Source organism: Paramisgurnus dabryanus, chromosome 13 (assembly GCF_030506205.2).
Source record: "Paramisgurnus dabryanus chromosome 13, PD_genome_1.1, whole genome shotgun sequence".
Lineage (NCBI taxonomy): Eukaryota > Metazoa > Chordata > Actinopteri > Cypriniformes > Cobitidae > Paramisgurnus > Paramisgurnus dabryanus.
This window is the reverse complement of record NC_133349.1, coordinates 21083346-21106856: the sequence shown is the minus strand read 5'-3', so window position 1 is coordinate 21106856 and position 23511 is coordinate 21083346. Positions and strand designations below refer to the sequence as shown.

At 40.1% G+C, this 23511-nt stretch overlaps 2 protein-coding genes across 3 annotated transcripts; one reads left to right on the top strand and one right to left on the bottom strand.

Moving 5' to 3' along the window:
• The first annotated feature begins 569 nt into the window (after positions 1-569).
• Positions 570-9028, top strand: foxj2 (forkhead box J2). The gene is made up of 10 exons (XM_065245902.2): positions 570-756; positions 1259-1566; positions 3936-4010; positions 4171-4248; positions 4329-4430; positions 5040-5205; positions 5419-5673; positions 5769-5870; positions 5981-6343; positions 7881-9028. Exons 2-10 carry the CDS (start codon positions 1261-1263, stop codon positions 7988-7990), a joined length of 1557 nt encoding a protein of 518 aa, XP_065101974.2. The 5' UTR covers positions 570-756; positions 1259-1260; the 3' UTR covers positions 7991-9028.
• On the bottom strand, positions 9016-23198 carry epn1a (epsin 1a). 2 transcript variants are annotated; one of them, XM_065261193.2, is made up of 13 exons: positions 22814-23198; positions 19456-19613; positions 18955-19055; positions 18256-18414; positions 16970-17098; positions 16087-16207; positions 15712-15854; positions 15055-15126; positions 12912-12995; positions 12272-12527; positions 11958-12122; positions 10859-11098; positions 9016-10773 (listed from the first exon to the last, which is right to left on the bottom strand). In XM_065261193.2, the coding sequence occupies exons 3-13, from the start codon at positions 19021-19023 to the stop codon at positions 10286-10288; spliced, it is 1926 nt and encodes a 641-aa protein (XP_065117265.1). In that variant the 5' UTR covers positions 19024-19055; positions 19456-19613; positions 22814-23198; the 3' UTR covers positions 9016-10285. The 2 variants fall into 2 exon arrangements, with proteins under 2 accessions (XP_065117265.1, XP_065117266.1); XM_065261194.2 differs by having other exon boundaries at positions 10859-11095.
• Positions 23199-23511: the final 313 nt, after the last annotated feature.

Genomic DNA, 23511 nt, shown 5'->3' with positions numbered 1-23511 from the left:
ATGTGATAATGTAAAATATTATTGTGCCATAATAGTATCTTTATGAATATAGTGTGGTTATAAATAATAAAACACTATAATAATAAAAAATGTCTATGCCTTTTGTAATTACTCATGTTTTTTTCTCTTTGCATTAGGACATTGAGTAACCCACAATAAGGTTCATAATTATTAATACCATTTAAGTCATTTCAACGTTTGTTACTTTACTATAATTATGTCATCAACAGAAGTTACAAAATTGCACGTTACCTTGTTTATTTCCTTTATAATCATTACATTAATTATTAATTAGTCATTAACTATTAGCTTTCCTTTGTTTCGGGTTTAAACTGAGCAGACGATCGTAGTATGACAACGAAGTACCGCGAGATTGATTCGAAAGTTGTGCGTTCGAATCACACTCGCGGTAATGTGACGTCATCCGCAGATCGGTTTGCGCAGCCCTGCATAAAATCGAACACACCTAATGAGAGTCGTATGTCAGATGAAGGGTGGAGCGTGTGACGTTCAACACAGGCAGCAAGGGAGGGGTGACGAAAAAGAAAGAGAACTTTTTCCGACAGTTTTTTTCCACCAGATAGAAAATTCATTCGAAGAGAATTAACTCGGAAGCTTTGTCGGCGGGTGAAAGCGGAGAGAAGATCAAAAAGAGGCGGAGAATTGAGAAAACGTCTGCGAAGCTCCTCTATGCAACAGATGACCGCATTAAAAATTGACACAGTGTGAAGTGTGTGGCCTTTTGACAGGGGAGAGGTTTGTGTTTATGTCTTTTACTTCGAGTTGTCTTTTACTCATCCATGCTGTTTCCGATCTTTGAATAAAATTGTGTGAAGTACGTATGTTTTGATAATGTCTGACGTCTCTTTCAAAGCTTTACTTCATTAATGTTAAATTAGATTGTGTATAAATGCGGTTTCTAGTACAGATGTGTCAAGTATTGCCCTGCAGCTCTGTGTACATTTAAGTTAGCTTGGAGTGTAGATGGACTCTCTAGGGCTGCTAAACCAGAGCATTACATAATGTTTAAAACACTCAGTGATTTGATTTGATTTGACACATACACAGTATCCTAACATGACATGTAACTGTGGCATACTCTGTACTGTCAAAGAAGAAACATTTTTTCTAGTATGTATACATGGAATGAGCAAAAGAAATGCTTTAAAATTGAAGCTAACAGTGTGTAAAAGGAATAGAGTTAAATAAGGAAATCCTTACGTACTTAACTTAATATTTGGTTTTCTCTGCACCCCAGACATGACTTCAGAACTGGACTCCAGTTTGACCAGCATTGACTGGCTTCCCCAACTGGGAATTAGCACACTTCGTTCAGGGAAAGAAAGAGTGGAGCGGAAAAAGGAACGAGGAAGAGAAAAGGATCTCCCTCCCATACCTACAGTGACTCCTGGATCAAATTCCAAAGTGAAGCCCCCACACAGCTATGCCACTCTTATCGCCATGGCAATAAGCTCCGCACCCGAAAGGAAAATGAGTCTGAATGATATTTACACATGGATCAGTGACACTTTCCCTTATTACAGCAGAGCAGGAAGAGGCTGGAAGGTAAAGGCCACTAAACGACCACTTCCTGTGCCATGATGCGAGTTACGTATGCTTATGTGCTCTAACTAGGTCTTTTTGTGGTCTGTTGAACTTAATTAAGTTGATAACATCTTTACATCTATCTATGGTTATAAAAATTAGTTGTTGGTATGTTAAAGAAAATAAGTCATTTAGGTTTAGCATTGTGACAACATTATGTGTTGTTTATGAAGTTATTGCAGTATTGATTCACCTGTCGATGCCAGGACAAGGGTGAAGAGTTTGTTATTTATTGCCTCTGTAATTCTTAAGTTATAATGTTGACTTTAATCATCAAGGAGCTCTGCTTTTACATCAACAACTTGAAAAAAAATTCTGAGGAAAATTGTCAAAGTTAAAGGCAGCTTTTATTCTACAAAGATTTTGATTTACAACAAAAATGAGTAGTTGTGTAGGAATATGATGATGTTTTACAGGAAACATCTTGCAATCCACTCTCAAGAACCTCTTGAGTTCAAGTAAATATTATGTAATGATGTTTTACAATAGTGCATGTTGTGACTGAGGAGCCTTTAACAGTATCTGCACATTAAAGGGGTCATAACATTTTTTTTATTTTTTTATGTTCCTTTTTTATGTTCCTGTACTTATACTATTACTAAAGTTATTTTGCCCCCCCAAAAAAACACAAATTTAAGTAATTTTTTCCAATTTAAATATTTTTGTACAGAAATAGCTTCTCAAACGGTCTAAGCACATTGTGCGTTTATTTATGTCACCGACATCCAAACAATCTCACACATAAAACGATAAAAGTTTTCACCATGAGATGAATCACTACCGAACACAGACATATAGTTTCCCACAAATGTTTACAAAAAACGACTTTTTCCTCTTTTAAACAGAGAATTGCCAGTCCTTCCAGAAAAACTATTTTTTTGTGATTTTGCGGGCAAAAATCCTTCATCTTGCGGCACGTTTTCTTAAAATATGGAATGGAATATGCGGAATATTTATGATGAAATTGCGGGAACTTGCAAAAACTGTTTTCAGCTTTTGCAGCTTTTCAATGATGTTCACGTCACATAATTACGTCACTTCATAACGTACCCATGGCAACACGGGCATGGCTGTGCTTGTGCGAGTAAATGCAACATTTTTAAACTTTCTGCTAAGATATATGTGATTTTTGCTACAAAAATGCGGGGATTATGAAATCATGCAAGCCCCACATATTTTGCGCACGGAAATCTGCAATTTATGTTGTGAAAGTGCGGCGTATTTGAAAAAAGCACCCCCCCCCCCCGCATAAATATGCGGACTTTGGCTGATTATGCGTTAAATCGTGCGATCGCATAATCACGTTTTTCTGGAGGGACTGAATTGCAGCCTATATAATGCACATTGACCTGTTTTATTGACCTATATAATCCACATTGACCAGATACTAATGCGGCTTTCACATCGGATGCTGTGTGCGCTGCTGCGCTCGCCGCTGTGTTCAGCGCAGCCAAGCGATTTGTGCTCTGATGGGCAGACCAAAGTAGGCGGGTTTTCAATAAATTACTACAGTGTTTATATTTGTGTTAAATAGTCGATGAGGAATACAGAGACTGGTGTTGCCCGTCTCCATTTTACGTAACTTTAAGCTGCCTACCTACAACAAGCTACTTGACTTAAAACACACCTGACATGACAACTTGAATTGCTACGTGTTTCCATGACACGGCTTTCCTTCCGATGTCTCTCTAGGAGCATAAACTTGTATTATAAAGCTCCGGGAATTCCGAGTATAAGCTTTTCGTCCATTTTGCTTGTTTGGATGCCCCGTTTTTATTGGCCCTGCGGGTAATCGTCACAGAGCGCAGCGCAAAAATGAAACTCTTTTGAACTTTGACCGCGGCGTGAGCACAAGCTGCGCTCGTGCTTTGCTCGACGCAAGAACAAACCACCCACGCACGGCGCAAACCATTGAAATGAATGGGTTTCATAGCGCAGCGCACACCGTGTCCTATGTGAAAGCAGGATAAGACCTGTACAGTATATTTAAAAAAAATCATGGCAAATTTGATTCTAAATGTCATGACCCCTTTAAAAGCAGACTTTTAGTAGATTCATATGTGACCCTGTCTGTGAAGTCCAGGCAAAAGTCTTATAATCTAATGATGAGTTTAGGTGCATCAAAGTTTAATTTCAGTCATTGATTTCACATTTCACATAAAGATATTGGTATTAAAGATATAGGTAATATTTTCACAGAATGTTATTTATATTATGTAGGATGATTTTATGTAGAAAATACACTGCTTTCACAGGCAAGGTCACGTATAATAAGATGGAGATTGCATATCAAATATATACATATAGGCGATGTCTGTTTTCTCATTCAGAACTCCATTCGACACAATTTGTCCCTCAATAAGTGTTTCCGGAAAGTTCCCCGACCACAGAGTGACCCTGGGAAGGTGATGTAGTGACCATTTATGTTTTTTACATTAGAGTTTTTTTTACTGCCACACACAACTTCTAGTTTAAAAAGAAGCCAACTTTTTAAAACATTTAAAAATGTTCGTCTTAAATCCTCACTAATACTGAAGCCAACTCAGTTCCCCATTTCTGTTTCAGGGGTCATACTGGACGATGGATGGACCCAACCCATCTCAACCCGAGGGAGTCAAACGTCCTTACCCTGAAGAGGAAGAGGTGCGTTTCTTGAAACATAATCTTAAAATGTAAATTCTTGGAAAAAAACAGCATATAAATCCCCCACTCTGGATTTCCAGTTACAGACTCCATCCTCAGAGGACTATGAGCCTGCCAATCAACCAGAGCCCCTCCCACCCCAATCAGACATCAAGAATATATTCTCTCCCCCTCCTTGCAAGGTACAAAGTAATGTATTCTGCTCTTCTAGACAGCTCTTCTGCTATTCTAGTCTAAGGAGGAACCGAGAGTATGAGGTTGATGACTAAACAAAATAGAGCCAATGACTGATAGATTTTAATTTGCATTGAATCTCAGAGACTTAAAACTTTAGTTGTGTTTTCAACCTACTTTTAATTTAAAGATGCCATAAGGTAAGTTTTTAAATGAGATTTTGTCATCATTTATTTGATTAAAACCTGCAAACCTAAACAATAAAATATATTCAGGGTGAAAATGATGTTTTTTTATTATACCATGGTGTTCTTTATTCGTATTGGTTGAGAAATGTTCCACAGGTATGCATTATTTTCAGATAAACGCACACCTGACCTGTCAAATGTCTTTAAATAATCTCCAGAGGAATGTCTTAGCAATGTCTATGGTAACCGTGATAAAGCGTAATAATTAACTCTGGTACTTTAAATTATTTAAAAAAAATAATGCACACCCGTGGTGGCATTATTTTCAAATGATTCACCTGCCCGTCGTCAATAATTCCTTACGCAAACATTTCTCTTGAATATAGCATAACATGTATCTAAATTACTAAACCTCTGCTTGTTCTGCAGCAACGCCCATGTGCTCCAATACCAGCACCTGTTCCAACCTCCCACCCTTCAAACCCTCATGCTGAACCCCCTCTTCGGTTCTCCTTTGCCGATTTAAATCTTCCAGACCTGTACAATTCGTTTCAGTCCCTGTGTCGTTCTGTGAGAGACAGAGTTACATCACAATGTAAGTGTGTAAACCGGGTGAATATTGAAATATCACCCGGTATGTCTTATCTGAAGGTTTAAAATTAGGTATGTTAATGTGTCACAAAAAACATCTCTCTCTCTCTCTCTCTCTCTCTCTCTCTCTCTCTCTCTCTCTCTCTCTCTCTCTCTCTCTCTCTCTCTCTCTCTCTCTCTCTCTCTCTCTCTCTCTCTCTTTGTTTTTCTCTTATAGCGGATGTTCCCAGTTTATCAGGACTTATGAATGACATTACACCACTCCACACCCCAACCCTGCCTCCTCTCTCCCCCTGTCCTTGTCCAAACCCCAATGTTAACCAGTACCTCACCCCACACCTTAATGCCAACGGCACCTTCAACCCAAATTCTGCTAATACCAACTCGAGTTTTATCCACAACCTAAACCAGAATCCCTCTAATATTCATTCAAATTTAAACACTGAGCCTGACAGTTTGCTGCACAATAATGGTAAGTATGCTTTCACAGCCGTGACATATGTTAAACGGATATCTGATGACTTGATTGGTGATCTGTATCGTGTGTGATATCTCTCTTCCTGTCAGTTGTTCCTGCAGACTGGTTTAGTAATGCGGACTCTTTGAGAGAGAGTTTTAGAATAGCAAGTAGTCTGGACTGGGCGAACATTGACCTCACCAGTCACCCTGGTCAGTACACAAATCTTAAAATCACTCAAAAATGTAGTGCATTTGTGTTTTTCTTTATTCCAAAAATGCTATTTTCTGTAATTTAGTTTTTCTGTTGCTTCCTCATGTAGACCTGGTGGAGAGCATGAGACAGGCTGAACTACGTGATTGGGCGTTGGATTCGCAACTCTTTACCTCACTCTGTGATTCCCTCAACCGTTTCTTCACTCAAAAGGGTCTCATTGGCTCTACTTCTGGTTTCCCCTCCTCTTTAGGACAAATGGCCCCACCTCCTCTTACTATACCATCCACCAACCATCCCACCCTGGCTAGTTTAACTCAACCCTCTCCACTAATCTACCCCTCCCAGCTCCCTCTTGCCGCTGGTGAACCTCCGCTCGCAAGTCCTGGGAGATGCCTGACACCCCAACACCAGACTGCACAGCGAACACCAGAGTTGCAGCCCTCAACAAGCCAGCCTCTGACTCCTAATGGTAAAATAATAGTTCTATGTATCTAAGCTTATGTATTCATATGATGTACTTCCAGCTAGTTAGCATCATTTAGAGATTTTGCACTTTCAGTGGTTCTTGTTGTTAAGCCCGGAATACACTGCAGGATGTTTGCCCGCCTATAAGATCATTACCTTATCACACTGTCCGACATGGATAGTTTAAACTTTGGTACGACAAGCATGTAGACTGTACGATGATGACACGTAAGCTTCGGCGGCTGCGTCACACACAACGTCACTAGCATGCGCTAGTGGTAAAGAAATACCAGTATGCAGGTCGTAGCAGCAAATACATTGTGCCGTGAACAAGCTGAATTTTTGACACTGTCAGAAGACTATCGTAGGCTATATTTGGACACAAGACCGGGAAAACGTCTGTCTTTGAACCTCTTACTGTGCGACATATGACCACCGATAAAGAGCCACGATCACAGAAATTGCGACAATTGTTTTACGATGGCAATTTTTCGTCTGGGACAGCCAATAATCGTGCAGTGTATCCCGGGCTTTAAAGGGACACTCCACTTTTTTGAAAATATGCTCATTTTGCAGCTTCCCTAGAGTTAAACATTTGAGTTTTACAGTTTTGGAATCCATTCAGCCGATGTCCGGGTCTGGCGGTATAATTTTTAGCATAGCTTAGCATAATCCATTGAATGTAATTAGACCATTAGCATCGCACTAAAAATAACCAAAGTGTTTCGATATTTTTCCTATTTAAAACTTGACTTCTTTAGTTACATCGTGTACTAAGACTGACGAAAAATTTAAAGGATCAAATGAAAATTAATATTCAAGGACTTTGCTGCTGTAACATGGCTAGACACAGCAATGTCTTTATTACGCCAGAATAAGAGTATAGTTCCTAGCCATATCTGCCAAGAAAATCGCAACTTTTCATTTTCTGTCCGTCTTAGTACACAATGTAACTACAGAAGAGTCAAGTTTTAAATAGGAAAAATATAGAAACTCTTTGGTTATTTTTTAGCGCAATGCTAATTGGCTAATCAAATTCAATGGATTGTGCTAAAAGTGGTACCACCAGACAAGGATATCAGCTGAATAGATTCCAAAACTTAAAAAAATCAAATGTTTAACTCTAGAAGAGCTAGAAAATGACCATATTTTCAAAAAAAGTGGAGTACCCTTTAAATGCAAATAGTAGTGAATTCGGCTATCTCTTGAAAAACAACATTAGCAAATGACAAGTGACCAATGATTTGTAATCATACCACCCTGAACCACGCTTCAGTAAAAATATAACTAAAACTTTTCCTTAAAGTACACAGAACATTAAGCTTGATGACAGCAAATTACCCCGGGCCAGATCCGCCCCAAAGTCAGCAGTTGTGGTTGGATTCGGTGCGGATCTGGCACAGAGTCGTCTGCTATCGGGAAAGCAGCTATTGAGCTTCTGTCATCCATCTAGGTCTCAGAGACAGATCAGAGATGGTGACTGTTGCTATATCCGTCTCGCTGATCAAAATAACCTAACTAAGTGACTTTTTGTCTTGCAGCACTTCAAGCTCAGCCACTGACCCCAAGAGGTCGTCCGCCTTTGAAGAACCTTCATAGCAACAGTGAGGAAATCCAGGATGACTTTGATTGGGATTCACTGATCGAGTAATTTCTGTGACTCGTTGGCCTACAGCGTACATTACACAGGATGTACAATAAAAACACACAATGAGCCAATTAAGATACAAGGTAACAGTATCTGTAAACAAGGAAATGAGGCCAACTTGTCAATCATTCATGGATGTTTCATGTGCTGTATACAGTATGGCACAAAAGCAGACTTGTAAACTATACCAGTGAGCATCATTCAAGTATCTTTCTTTGATTCAAGTTCCTTGTATTTAATATTACACAGTAATTTTACAATCACAAACCTTTGTGTATCAAATGTTTAGTCACGTATCAAGGCACCTTATTAGTACCTGAACTACTCAACAGGTTGTGGGCGAGTCAAACCTGACTATGTTTTCTTAGCGTACCGCCCCTATTTGTCTAGCCTACTATGCCACCTGGCTTACGTCAGCATATGACGTTATGTAACAATGTAAATAAAGTTAGCACTTCCAAAGCGCTAATCAACATGGCTAGATTTGTTGCAGGATGTTGAAGTAGGCTGACATTCACTGTACAGTCAGTTCAGTCATTTACTGAAAAGAAAGTTTTAAATAGTCTATTAAACAAACTGAACGTACACTTACAATTTGTACTGTAAGGAGAAATGGAGTTTAGCTGTATCCTAAGGTCCTTATGACTATACATGAGTGTATTTTGACTGAAATAATGACATTTGTTACATTACTTTTTGTCACTTTTTCACTTTAGCATACTCGCATAAAAATAAAGGTGTTAGATGAACCATTTTTGGATGTGGTTAAAAAAAAGACAGTAATATCCAACAAAGCTTTCGGTTTCATAATAGGTTTTTTCATAGACACGAGGTTAGAAAGAAATAATTTAAGAACCTTTCACTAAAAGGTTTTAATGGGAATCAAGAATGGTTCATTTATGGCATCACTGAGAATAACTGCTGTAGCACCTTTATGTTTAAGAGGAGCTGAGGTTATTCTTTAATTTAAAAGTAAAATGTGGAACTTTCTTTTATTATTGAGTTATAAGCACCAATGCAATAAAAAGTTCATTTTGTGAATTTTTTTATTTATTAAATTTCTTTGAATTTTTTTCCATTTTATTTTTAAATGTGAATGTTCACAGTCAACACCACACAATATTTGACCATAGCCAATATTAGAGAAATATCTCATTTTCATATAAAATTATTCATTGAAAGTAAATAAAGGATAACAGCATGAATTATGTCATTCAGTCCCCGATTTCATACTGTGATTTCACTTAATTATTTAGATCTTTTTTTAGCTTCACAACCGTTACCACTTTATTTGCCCGTGTTCTGTGTAAATGCTGAAGGATAAAGTGAAATGCAAAGACAGGCACTGTTTCCCCACATAAACAGGTGTCGTAGTAATGCTCGATTCTCAAAACAGTGGAAGAAAACTGCAAAAATAAATCATTGGCAATAAAGGATCTTTATAACAGATGTACATATGTGGTCATTATTGACCGCTGTGAAATGATGCTGATAAAACCCCAACCAAAGCACAATGGTAAGCTTGAGTGAAAACACTGGACACTTCATACATACCGACTCGCTTCACAACACATGCACACCCCTGTGAAACTCAGAAGTGTACAAGAACCACATCACGTGGACTGAAATTTCGCAGGAAACCAAGCGGGCATTCTTTAAATGGCAATTTCCAGTGCGGTTTCCTTGGTTAAATTGTTCCCAGGAGGCAGAGACATAAAAGGTACAAATAAATTACGCAAGATTACACATTAAATTAATTTAAAAGTAATACAACTACTGGGTGATTTTTTACTACAGTTGTAAATGAAATGATGAAGTTGTATTTCTCAATCCATTCAGATCGAGCCTGTCACACAGTTTTCCTTCATCTCATCAGCACCTCGATGGCTCTTAGATCAGCAATGAGAGGGAGAAAAGATGTGTAGGATTTTCACAGATATCAGTTCATTAGTGGCTTGTGTTCCTCCTCTCATTTTGTGATTTAAGCAATAACAGACTCCCTATTAATATAACAATATGAACAGCCTGCATTCATTGAATGACCCCTGCCAACCATCCATACTCATGTCTGTCAAAGAAAAAATTAACTAAGAGGGAAATAAATAGACTTCAAATACTGTGTAAAATAAATTGAAGAAAACTTGAAATGCTTTTTGTGAAGAAAATAACACATCTTGTACTTTTTTCATTAAATATAGAGATGTACACACATTTATGTCGAACACATAAACTGTTTGTGTTGGTAGGGCAGGTTTGAACTGGTTCTGTGGACAGGACACGTGGGATTAGTAAAATTTCTCAAAGAAGGAAAGGATTGGTGCTTGTGCCCGTGGTTCCACCTCCCACAGATCCCCCTGTTCCCATTACTCCGCCCACCCCTGTTGTCTCGCCCAAAATCAGTGCAGGCTGCGCAGGCCCTCCTGGGCCCATCAGCAAGGGGTTCCCTGCTGGACCCATGGGAGATATTCCACCGAAAGACATGCCCATTGGGCTGGACTGTACCAATCCCATTCCCATACCAGGGGCCGCCATATGGACCCCCATTCCTGGCATTCCCATTCCCGGCTGAACCATTCCCATTGTTGGTGGAGGCATGTGACCCAGCATAGTATTCAGAGGAACGGGGCTTGTACGGAGTTGGCTCAGACCAAGCGAAGAGGGTTGAGGGGAGATAGATGCCATTGGGGTTGCACCAAAAGGATTGGAAGTGGATGGTGGGGTCGGAGATACCCCTCTACTGGAAATGGTACTTCCTGGCGTAACACCCATGCCTGTTGAGGAAGGACCTACAATCAAAAATACACTGAGTGTTAGTGGCATACACATAGATGATGTTTAACTCTAAATGTCGCCATTGTTTTAGGTACAAACCTTGTGTCTGTAGGAAGGGGTTGTTGATGCTGGGTGGTGGTTGTTTAGGTTTGGGTTTCGATGATACTAGGGAGTCTAGATCCACAAGCGCAGCATTAGGGCCCAAGAATGATTCTGGCGTTTTTCGAACAGGCAAGGAGGTACCAAGCGATGAAAGGTCAAAGGGCACTGGAGACCCTGTGCTCCCTCCACCCCCTACATCACCTCCTGTAACAAAGGAACCTCTTCTCTCTAGATCTGCTGGTGTAAAGACAGAATAATAATAATCAAACTTTGTTCCTCCTAATATCATAAACAGATTACGAGATTTTACCCTGGATTTCACAGACAGGGTTACATCCTATTTAAAGGGTACATGTTATGCAAAATCCCTCATCCAAGTTGTTTGGACACAAGAACCCTACAATGAAAAAATCCACCCTCTCCTAATATTTTAATTCCTGTTAAACCAAAGCAGTCTCATTAGACATGCCATTTTGATTCTCTTGTTAATGTGACATCAAATTGATAAAGCCCCGCCCAAGGCCACTGACTAAATGGTTCATTTAACCCAAAAGCTTTACTAAATGTGTTTGTTTGCACATTGTAGAACTAATGCGGCTAAAGATATTGTCTTAGACTGTATTCACAGGAATCAGATCTATTTTTTAGCAACATCGCTCACTGTCTGTTGGTAAGGGAGTGAGGAGCTGTAGCTCATTTGCATTTAAGGGTACACACATGAAAATATCACTTATTTGCTCCCACCCAATTAGGGGAATTTTATGATCTGTGGGGTATTTTGAGCTGAAACTTCACAGACACATGCTAGCACACCTACAAATTGACATAATATGTGCCCTTTAAATACCATGTGAGTAGTTGACAATTTGTGTAAGGTAGCCTTCAGTAACTTAGTCAAATGTCAATGAACAAGTTACAAGTACAAACCCTTTTTAGTGCCAATGTGGATAAAATAGAAATTGTGTGTTAAATACACTGAACTGTAGGTTAGTCCACTAAACAGGGCAATGTCCCAAGCCTGCCTGATTCATTTTATGTCAGAACACCAATTATTAACTTTTGTAAATAATTACGTATTCATGCATGTGCCAGTTACCTGTGCCATTAGTTTGCTTAACTGAGCCACTCCAGGGGTCAGAGGTCAGACCATCAGTGGCAGGGGCAACACCATCCGCTGCCCAGGGATCAGTTGACCCTGAGAGCGGGGTAGGGGCTGGAGCCACTGAATGAGCCCAAGGGTCGGCACTTGGAGGGGTCACAGCTGGACAGGATGCAGGGACAGGTCAAGGACCAAAAGACATGACAACAAATTAGGAATAGCCAGGATAAAAACAGAGGAAGAAGAACACTGGGAGGACCTTGCAAATCATAACACATAAGTACAACAGTGCCAGGGTTCAAGACTTTTACCTGTGGATGCCCATGGGTCAGAGTTCACTCTAGTGGATGTGTCAGCCCATGGGTCTGGAGCTGTTGTTGCGGGTGCCCCACCCCAAGGGTCAGCACTAGGGGGAGAGGCGGGGGAAACAGCTCCCCACGGGTCAGCCGGGCCCCAAGGCCCAGCAGTGGATGCCGGAGCCAAAGCGGGAGGAGGAGAGGGTCCCGCTGAGCCCGCCGTTGCATTGGCGGCCCAAGGATCAACCGAACTCAACTCCATTAGAGTCGACTAAGAGAGACACATTAATGAGACTGTCCTTGTTTAAAACAAAAGCGCAAGACAGCAAAAGCGTAAGAGGAAAGCTTGCCGAAACAAAGAGGACAGACACTTACATTTGCAATTGGTTTAATAATAACTGCAGTGTGGCAAAATGGTAACGAGCAGGAAACTCTTAAAGGAAGTGAAACAAAAGCTCAAACACATCTTTGTGCTAAAGAGCGTACGCAGGGTGAGAGACGCAGACAGAGCAGGTAACTCTTGGAGAGTGAGAGGCAGGTACAAAAACACACAACCCTTGGTACCCACGCAACAAGCTACCATGTGTGCACCTCAAACTCTCATCAGAATTCCCACCACCCGCAGACACTCACACACACATACACAATCACACACCTCCTCGGGCTTGGCTTTCTCCCTCTTACTCTCCTCGATGGCCATCTGCAGCCTCAGGTCGTCTCCCCTGCGCAGACGCTCCTCCTGCCAATTACACACCACCGACACATCATGAGAGTGAACCAAGTTTAGTGGGCTGATGGGAAATGGGAATACCTGACTCCCATGTCTCACCAGCTTCAGAGGTGCGCTTCAAGGCGTGACTTAAGCAACAACAGAGAGAAGAAACATTTGAAAGCAGTGGGCTATGCATTGCAAAACTGCTTTTTATCACTGTTGATAATGATCATGTACAATTACTGAGAATTTAGGGAAAATTTAGTGAGAATTTCATGAAGAAGTTGACCAAGAAGTTTCTTCTTAGGGGCTGGTATTAAGATGCATTTTCGGTGATCGGATCACAAGTGAACGACGTTAAAGACCGGTGTAATCAGTGTTCAACACGTTTTGAGCTCGTCCACTTTCGACCACATTCAGAGGTAGTCGAAAACACTGTCGACCAGATTGCTTTTGTGGTGTAACGGGCTCGTTATAGTTGTGCGTAGGTCCTACTGCGTAGCCGCGACGGCGTAGGTTTCCGCGTCGGTTTTCATTTATACTTGTGTGTCGTTGTTCGCATCAACGTGCAAACACACGCGCAGACCGCTGTAACCACAGTACCAGCACGACCGTCAAAGAAGCAGCAGCTTGGAAAGTTAACCCACAAACAAAGAAGAAACAGCAACTTGTTGTGTATGATTTGAGAATACCAGCAATGATGGATGTTAATAAACAGCGACTTTTGTTGCAGTTTGAGTTAAATCACTCCTCAACTTGGCTCATCTTTGTTATCACCGTCGCAAACGGAAATACCCATGACGTTTTTTTTTACCTGATGGGAGGGGTCCTGGTGGACCAATCACAGCGCTTGCAGTCCGCGTAGAACTGACGCGCTGTTAAAAATTTTGCGAGGTGCACGTCAGGCTACGCACAGGCTATGAATAGCCTACGCTGTACGCACGACTATAAATAGGGCTTAAGGGTGCATGTGGTCGAATATTTGTGAGCAGCCACAAAGACCGTCTACTCTTTGCAGCGCCATCTTTAGGCTTTCACTGATAAAACTAAAGCAGCTGCTTTCATTAGTTTCACTTTGCGAACATTTGAAAGTTACGCAAGCTTATTTCATAAATTGATCTGAAATATCAAAGAAAGCCCTTACATACATGTACAAAACACTGTGCAGCATGTTTACTTACAACACCAGCAGCGGACTCGGACATTATATTGGTTCCCATCAATTTAAACCCAACATTTCTCCCACTCCTGTTTAAAAGACAGCAGAGTAGAGGTTTTCTCGGGTCCAAAGAAATGTACCCGACCCGAATCTCTTTATACCAAAACCCGATTTGCATAAATAATAATAAAAAACCCGACCCGAGACAAACCTGAGAAAATTAGACCTGCGTCCGACCCAAACCAGTGGCATTTTTTTAACACGACTGGACCCGAATGTAAACGGCACTGACGTGTGTGCAGTCTGCAGCCCCGCACGCAGCAGTCAGACAGAAAGAAACCCAGCTGGTTTCGCAACCAATTTGGCGAGCTGCTCCATTTGTTTGAAGACGACATTCAGGTAACCGCTAAAATGTACATTGACTGACAATGTTGCAAGCGCTTTTGGCAAACAGAGGAGAGGTTTTAAAAGGACAATGATGCACACACGCAAGGGGTTCGGGTTTTCGGGTCCGTTCGGCAAAAACACATTCATTTCAAATTACCCAAGACACGATGCCGCTTATATTATAACAAAACCCGTGTCCTGAATCACACGTGAAACTTTTAGACCCGAACCCGATCGGATCTCAGTAATCAAGACAGAAGTGAAAGTGAACAAAAGAGACAGATCCGATCGACGAAAACGCATCTTAATACCAGGTGTGAACAGCCTCTTAGTAGATTTAAGACAGTAAAAGGATGAAATTAGGTAATTTTGTTAGATATCCAAATAGTTTGATTGGTTGTATTTTGAAGATCATACTAACATAAATAAGGGTTAATCTGAATTTAGTCTTTGATTTGTGACTGAGCTCTGAAATGTGGAAAAGGAATGGCAAAGTTAGGCTTCATCCACTGTCATCTGGATGAATTCTTTGTCCCTGACCTTTTGGTGAGTCTCCTGGCTGAGTGTGAGTGCGTAGTGGATCTCTGCATCTTCGAGAGGGTCAGAGTTGGTCTAAAGGAGGGGGGTATGGTGAGGACAGGTGTGAGTGAAGTTGTGAATAATGGGCAGAAACTGCAGATGAAGGGCTCTAATATAAAAGGTTTATTATTCTTCAATTTTTTTAGAGACATTGTTATTTATATTTTATGACGCAGTTCGGCAAGAAAGGAAATTTACGGATGGTTAGGATAGGAAGCCTCATAATTAACCTTTATTTATTTATACTTCTACTCAATAACATATTTAAAAAGCCATATTGCCTGTTGGCAAAATGTATTGTATAGCTTTATAAAATATGTCATTTTAATTGGTCAATCTCAGTGATTTTGTAGTGACAGCCGTGTAATAAGCATGATAATGTACAGTCACCCAGTCTATAACACAAAATAAACCTGTCCAGTTTCATGCCCTCCACTTCATTTGTTGCTTATGGGTTCATTTGGTGCCCATGAACAGATGCCTGTACATTATCGCTTTAGCTTAGAAATTTGCATTGATAACACCAGGAACACACAGCTTTTTCTGCTCTGAAACACAGCCATCTCTTTAGTACTTTTTACCTGAAGCAGGAGAACCTGATTGGCTGAGAGACTATACCTGCTCCGCCTCCTCCTTGCTCATGGCCAGTGCCAGCTGGAGCTGCAGGTCCTCTTCTCCTGAGCTCTGGGGCCACGCCTGCTCTGCATCTGGTCCCGCATGCAATCCTCCCCCTAAAGCAGGAGCAGAAGGGGCCGAAGAGGCTAAGGGAGGAGTCAAATGACAGCCATTATGATGCATCTATAGATGGCGCAGTATCGGCCCCTAAAAGTGCTTCGAGGGCATAATGCCTGCCAACCTCCATTGTCGGCCAACGCTGCAAAGTGATTTAAGTGCACTCAAGTGTGATATTATATGGTGGCTGGCAAACATCTCCGACCGTCCACCATGACTCCTCATAAGCCCCTCCTACTCTAAGGCGGTGCCGGTTCTTACCACTGCTGGTTTGTGCCATCTTTTCTTTGGTCTTGAGTGCGTGGATTCTCTCCTCTCGTAGCCTCTCCTCGTCTTTCAGCAGAGTCACCAGCTGCTTGGCTTTTTCCCGTACATTCACACCCTGAAGAAACACAACATATGCAGCTTTGCATCATCTAACACAAACAACCTATTTGATGATGTGGCACGTTCGCACAAGCACTAATGACATGGTTTTACACGTCCATTATTGAGTCTGTCCTCAGTTAATTTCCCAACGTGTGCTTTAAATCAACCACCACATAAGGACAGGATGAAACCCGAATGTAGGTGAATAAAAAAATCAGCACCTCTTAAAATACTGAATCAGGTATTAATGCATAAAAAACATGCATATAAAAAAGATAAAATCCGACTGATAAAAAAAGAGAGAAATGAATGTAAACTAAATTCATACACTCTTACTGATAGAAGCCTCCAGCTGACATCTCTACCCATCCTAATTCCATTCCCTGTATTAAATTTAACTATTTAAGATCCAATGTCCACTTCTTATTCAATATCTGTCTAGGGTCTACTGCCAAATCAAATTTCTCTTCAGAGCATCTTATCTAGTCAATTTAAAATAAAACTCAGTGGAGCTGAAGACTGGGTTTGTAATGTCTTTTATGATTTAAGTCAATGGAAGAAAGACCTTGACTAAAAATCTTGGTGCTTGAGCTGTACATAGAGACCTTGAGCGAGAGATTGTTGTGGTGTACGAGTCAGTCTCGAGAGGCGTTACTAGAATGCTGAAGGACACCTCAAAACTCACACTGCAAACCAACCTTTCATTTCTTTAATGAAAGAGATGGCATTTTATTTGTTTGCATGAGCAAATATAACTTTTTCTGTACGTGCGTACCTGGTCCTTGCCATCTCTGTCTATGTACTGAAAGTCTTTGAGTGTCTGAACGGCATAGATGTTTTCCCTGCATTGCTGTGCCACTCGCTCTGAACCCGTCTTTATCAGATACTCCATCAGGGTCATAGCCTGAGAAAGAGAGAGAAGTCACAGAACAATATTTAGTAGGGGTATGCATCGATGATACACAGAAAATATCAATATGAGGTACCTTTATTTTAAAACTCTCCTAATTTATTCACGTAATGTCCATTTATGCATTTCTGCCAAAGCGTACATTTTTCGGTTATTTTCATGTGCTAGTCTCAGCAAGTGAATGTAATGCAGCAACAAAGCGATTGTAGCAGCGAAAACATATCGGATGCAAATCGTGGGATTGGAAATATTTTGTATTTGGAAAATGGATTGGAAAAACAGATTGGCAGAAAACCTTTGCTGGCACCAGCTTAAATGCTAAAGACTTTGACTGTTGCCATCATAAGCTTGATTTTATGTGACATTTTTACCCTCATTATTTATTTTTCTTTATTTAAAGGGGACATACTATAAAAATGTGACTTTTTCTATGTTTTAGTGCTATTATTGGGTCCCCAGTGCTTTTATCAACCTAGAAAATGTGAATAAGATCAACCCAGTAACTTAAGTTTTGGTAAACCATTCTCCACAAGCATGTGAAAAAATAGGTCATTAAAATTTGGCTCCCCTGGTGATGTCAGAAGGGGATAATACTGCCCCTTAATCTGCACTATCCAACCACGCCACTGCCATTTAGTACAGAGATCAGCTCATTTGCATGTTAAAGGACACACCCAAAATCACACATTTTTGCTTAGACCTACAAAATGACAATTTACATGCTATAATAAATTATCTATATTATATTTTGAGTTAAAAGTTTACATACGTACTCTGGGGACACCAAAGATTTATTTGACATCTTTAAAAAGTCTTGTGAAATGTCCACTTAAAAAAGTGAATTTTTTCTCAGTTTGCTGTTGTAAATGTCCCAATTGGGACATAGATTGTGCCTTTTTAGAGGTTAACTAAACGTAGATTATTAATTTTGGTTGCATTCATGAGTTATTAAAAACGTAACTGCTTAACTAGGCTCATAATATTGGCTCGAAGAAAAGTCTTATGTATCTGCAAACATTGTATCACTGGCTGAGATAATCGATACTGTATTGTATCGCAATGAACTGCCTGATTCACACCCATAATATATAAAGTCCCTTATTTCGACTTATTTGTATAACATATCTTCTATTTACAACAATGAAACTTACTTTATATACATGTCTCCAGTTCTTGCCATGGTCATTGAGTCTCTTCCAAACCATGCTCATGATCTCTGAGAAGGCCACTACATTGTATGTCAGGTCAGCAATCTCTGACATCAGAGAGCTAGAGGGACCCCATGGGTCATTAGAGGTCGCTTCTCTAACCTAAAGAAAAAGCACACAGAAAGGTCAATCTATATTTTAACTATGCTCAGAATTAAATACTGTAGTAGCTTACAGAATACAACACAGTATACCTCATGTGTTGCCTACTATTTGTATGTAATTTGCATTAACTTGGAAACTAGGAGCATTTGAGTACTTTAAACACAATTTTGTATCTATACTGTATACTATAAAAACAGTAAACAATACCGAGCCATGAACTCTTTGATGTACGTCACTTGATGCTTTGCCATCAGTGCCAATGTTTAGACATTTGAGTTTTAGTTTGGTTTCAACCCAAACTGACATAATTTTTACATAAAAGATAAAAAAACACATTACTGCTTCTTTTAGCAGCCACAGTACAGCATAATGAAACATTTTCCAAAGGGTAGAAAAAAAAAACATTCATCAGAAACTAGTGAACATAAATAAAAGTTTGAATACTGTTCCAAGGTCACGAAGAAATCACGACGCCAAAAAGGCATAAAGAGAAGCAACTAGAAAATAAAGGCTGGTTTGAAAGGGTTAAAGTCTAACCTTTATCTCCGCCTCCGAGTAATTGTGAACGATGTTCTTCACTTGCCGCCGTAGCGATGATGTCGACATGGCAACAGGCTGACTATCAGGTTCTGCAAAATCTGAGATTGTAAAACAGGGTCAATAAAATACTAATATGGAGAGGTACAAAGGCCGGTAGACACTAATATATCCTACATTTTTTAAATGGGAGTGTCTGGAATTCTAGATGAAAATGGGATTAGAATGATAAACACATGGCAACCCTACACAGGAAACACAGAGCATAATTTTCAGGAGTTACCAGTAGAAAGTTTGTCAAAACTCTACATCAAAATCAACTTCCCCATTATTCAATAAATAAAATATTTAACACTCGCTCTGCATTAGCAGAAATGTCCACCCACTAAAAGCATGAGAGCAGAACCCAAGGAATTCCCCTTTAAAAAAGCACTCTAGTGAACATGTGTGCATCAGGTTTTAGAAAGTTTCAGTGTACAAGACACAGACTGTATAATGTACCTGGGAGTGTCGATCTCTCTCCCCCCCTTCTGTGTCTATCTCTGTGTGCGTGCTCAGGTCAGGGTCACAGAGCTCTCAGTTTTTAGCCTGTCCACTGTTCCAAACCTCCGCACGGCCACATCGGGGCCCAGTATCACAGATCTGGGGAGAAATAATGACTGCAAGAAAAGAAAAAATAGAAAAGAGAGAGAGCCTTTACAAGGCCTGTACAGTATAACACGCAATGACATCACAAAAGGATAAAAGCCGGTTTAGCATTGCGTTGGCTTAAACAATAGACATTCACTTCCTGCTTTTTTCCCACAATAGACAAAACACGTAAGGAAGAGAGAGCCTAAAGGCAGTAATGGGAATGGCTAACAATGCATTGCTCATCTGTAACTAGGGGTGTGACGGTCATTATATAACCGTGAGACCGACGGTTATAGTTGAACACCGTCATTAGAACTCTATAACCGCCAAAACCGTGTTATTAAAATATTTTTTAAAACATTTTTTATCATAAAGTATTTTTAAATACTAATTAAAAACAACTGTTATCAGTCTGTGTTACACGCGCCCCTCACGTTCTCACGCAGTGAAAAATACAGAGCGGAGCAGACACTGACAACGCGCTGACATACAGGACAGACCAGGTTACTTTTCGGTTACTTTTGAGATTTAACATATTAAACAAAGTCTCGCCTTTCAAATCATCTCTTCCTTCTAGTTAATTTATAGCATCAAATAAACATGAATGACCATGAGAACGAATGTTGTTTTAACCGGGGAAAGGCGTCAGTACACTCCGCTTTTCAAGTTCAAATCCTCCCATGCTAATCTACTAACTCTCTTGAACGCACATTCACTGCTAGTTGTCTTGCTGTTAATTTTAAAGAAACGTAGAGCAAGTAGCTAATCAGTGTCTAGTTTATTCAAACGCCGGGTGAGCACTGTGCAGCGCGTCTGCGGAGAGCGTTTGCTGCGCGTGGCCATTGTGCTTTTACACCGGCTGCGTTTAATAACAATCTCAAGTTCACATTACTTTCTTTTACCTGCGCATTTATGAGCAAAACCTCTTCAATACACTTTTTAATCCACATTGTTTTCGTGCTGTTCTGGTCCGTGTAATGACAGATATAGACACAATTACAGACATAAAAGCCCAATGCACAAATCTGTTTCTCTGAAGATTATTAAAATAGATGATAGATAGAGGATTAATTTATGCTGGGCAGAGAGTGACAGTGCAGTCTTCTGGCAACAGTGTTTTTTTTTTAAATATTTCATTGCTTTCTGTTAAATTGTTCAAAGTTATTACTGTTTAAAACACACTTGGCATCACATTCATGATTTTATGGTAAAATGACACTTTCCCGTCAATCCACGAGCATTTAAACGAGCAAAACGCCCCCCACTGACGGTTATGTGACGAACCGTCACATTTGACTCACGTCATAACCGTCATCACCAATTCTGAAACCGGCACACCCCTATCTGTAACATCAGTTAGGTGTAGGCTCACAATGAAACCTAAACAAGCTGAAGCGCCACACCTGCTGCGAATCTACACAAACAGTAAAGCGACATCCTAATATGATATTAAATCGGCATGCAAATTTCTTTGCCAATTCCGATATTTGATTGCTTTGAATGACATCAACCAATACCGCTAGATACAGATAGTTTGCTTTTTACTTTTTTCAAACTTTTAATGTTGTGAAATCCTAGAGCGTACAAGCGGCATTTCTGTTGTCATTGTCCCATATTTAAAATAGTCCCACAGTTTGAGGTAATTCTGCCCCTTTTGATTACCAGGAGGATATAATCTGTATGGAATACTTGACGACGGGCCGTTGAATTATTCGGAAAAAAAAGCACACACCCAAGGTGGTTAAGCGAGCGGCATGACGCAGAGTGTCGTTACACCGCGGTGTACATTATTTTCAAATATTTCAAAGGACCGGAGTCAATTATACTGCTTATATCAGGGTTACAACAAACATTGCTCTGGTGGTCATTTTAAGACATTAGACAGGTCAGGTGTGTGTTTTACAGAAAAATAATCAACACCCGTGGAACATTTCTCAACCAATCAAAATAAAGCATTCAACAGGCCTGTTGTATCCTTTTAAACAATCATCTGATGTCTGAGAGCGGAAAAAATAAATAAATAAATTAAATTAAATATTTTTTATATGCCAATACAAATTATATGCAGATTATATATCAAAATATCCATACTCTACTTTAGGGGTGCACCGATATATCGGTCGATGATGCTTGCTATGCTTTTCAATGAACGGTAAAATGCCGCTACATCCAAAAGCCAGAGGGCGCTCACGTACAGAAACTCAATATGCGCTGCAGACAAAGAACCATACACATGCAGCTATGACACGCAGCTCCAGGAAATGGCTTAAGGATATATTTATATTGCTGTTCTTTAAACCTTTTCTGGTATTTTCATGATAATAAAGAAGAGGTAAATGACTCAAACTAACAGTGATTTCAGATCGATAAGGACTTACTGATCAAAAGCCGTAGTACATGAAATAGCTGTGAATAATATCGGCGGTGCGATTCAGAATAGTTATCGGCCACGTATTATTAGTGTATATCGGCATTTATCGGAGTTACTAACATTAGAATAAAAATGTTTCTTAATAATAAATACATAAACCTGATAATATAACGTAAGCAACATACTACTAATATACCACCCATACAACAAAATTTACTTCTGAGAAGTGTCAGGCCATCCAGTTAGAACAGGTGATAAGTAGTAGAGTAGTTCATGATAGGGTGTATTAATATGCACAACAGTTACATAAGGCATTGACCCGATAACAGTTTCACATCCACTCTGAGGAGGTCAAGAACAAAGTCCCAAAGTCTACTGTTAACTAAACCAAAGACCTCTCACCTTATTCATTTCACATGAACAGCTTCATATTTTCTTCATTGATTTCCTAAAGAGAGTTTATAAGGAGGACTGAAAATGTATACTATAAAGTTATCTATGACAACTGTTGCTCAGAAATTTCCTCTATGACAACATGCTCAGAAATCAGGCAGTTGGTAAAAAACGGATCTGTTAAAGTGATCTGCCCTTTATCTTCGTGTGAGCAGATAAAACCGGGGTCAGTTAAACAGTGTGTTATCAGACAGCACACCCCTTTCTAGACCTCCACCCTGCTAATACAACAAAACAGACCTAATACAACAAAACACCACTGTACATTCCAAGCGACTAGACAATGCTCACGTTGTAACTTTAGCACACAACAAGTGCGTATACAGTGCACTACGACTCACAAACTGATACAAAGTAAGCAATGCCAGGTGAAGCAGAGATCAGCTAGCTGAGATTACTTACCGCCGAGCTTCAGTTCACTCCCTCAAACACAAACAGACTGGTAGAAAGCGGGTAGTTGTCGGAGAAAACGGGAGGACGGGAGTACACGGATATGTTGTTGTTGTTGTGTCTGTCACGGAAATGAATTAAAAACACTCATTTAAAGATCTGAGAGCTGCGCTATGCTAACTAAAAAGACGCTCGTGAGTGTGTGACAAGAGACACGCGACGGTGATTTTCCTTAACAACTGTCACCAGCCAGCTCGTAGTTGTCATAAAAATATATATTGTGTCATATAATTCCTTTTGATAATATGACAGAGCTACTTTGTAAAATATCGTCGGTACTGACCCTGCTGTTGCTCGAATGGTGCGAGGAGATGGCGGCGCTTCCGCTTCCGTTTCCCCTGCCGGACGGACCGCGCCCCCTTGCGCGCGCCCTGATTGGAATATTTATGAGCGGTGATAAATATTACCATAACAACGGGATGAACCGTAGCAATACGATACTATAAGTAATACCAAACATAATATAGATTATTACGATCAAAAAATGATCAGTTTATGTTACATTGATGCAAACATGTGCATTAATCAGGTAAGGTTGTAAAGCAAACAAAAGTTATTTTAGGATCAATTCTGAGAGTAGCGCGTCCAGTATCTTTGGCCATATTAACCCATACAAGCATGTGAGTTATGAATAGATGACAAGCCGACAA

Bases quoted from the DNA above. Each gene is read 5' to 3' on its own strand.
- foxj2 (XM_065245902.2), top strand. From the start codon at position 1,261: ATGACTTCAGAACTGGACTCCAGTTTGACCAGCATTGACTGGCTTCCC. The intron at 1,567-3,935 runs GTAAAGGCCACT...TTTCTCATTCAG, and splicing joins GAGCAGGAAGAGGCTGGAAG to AACTCCATTCGACACAATTT. The intron at 4,249-4,328 runs GTGCGTTTCTTG...CTGGATTTCCAG, and splicing joins CTTACCCTGAAGAGGAAGAG to TTACAGACTCCATCCTCAGA.
- epn1a (XM_065261193.2), bottom strand. From the start codon at position 19,023: ATGTCGACATCATCGCTACGGCGGCAAGTGAAGAACATCGTTCACAAT. The intron at 15,855-16,086 runs GTAAGAACCGGC...CTCCTCCCTTAG, and splicing joins GATGGCACAAACCAGCAGTG to CCTCTTCGGCCCCTTCTGCT. The intron at 12,528-12,911 runs GTGTGTGATTGT...TGTCTCTCTTAG, and splicing joins AGAAAGCCAAGCCCGAGGAG to TCGACTCTAATGGAGTTGAG.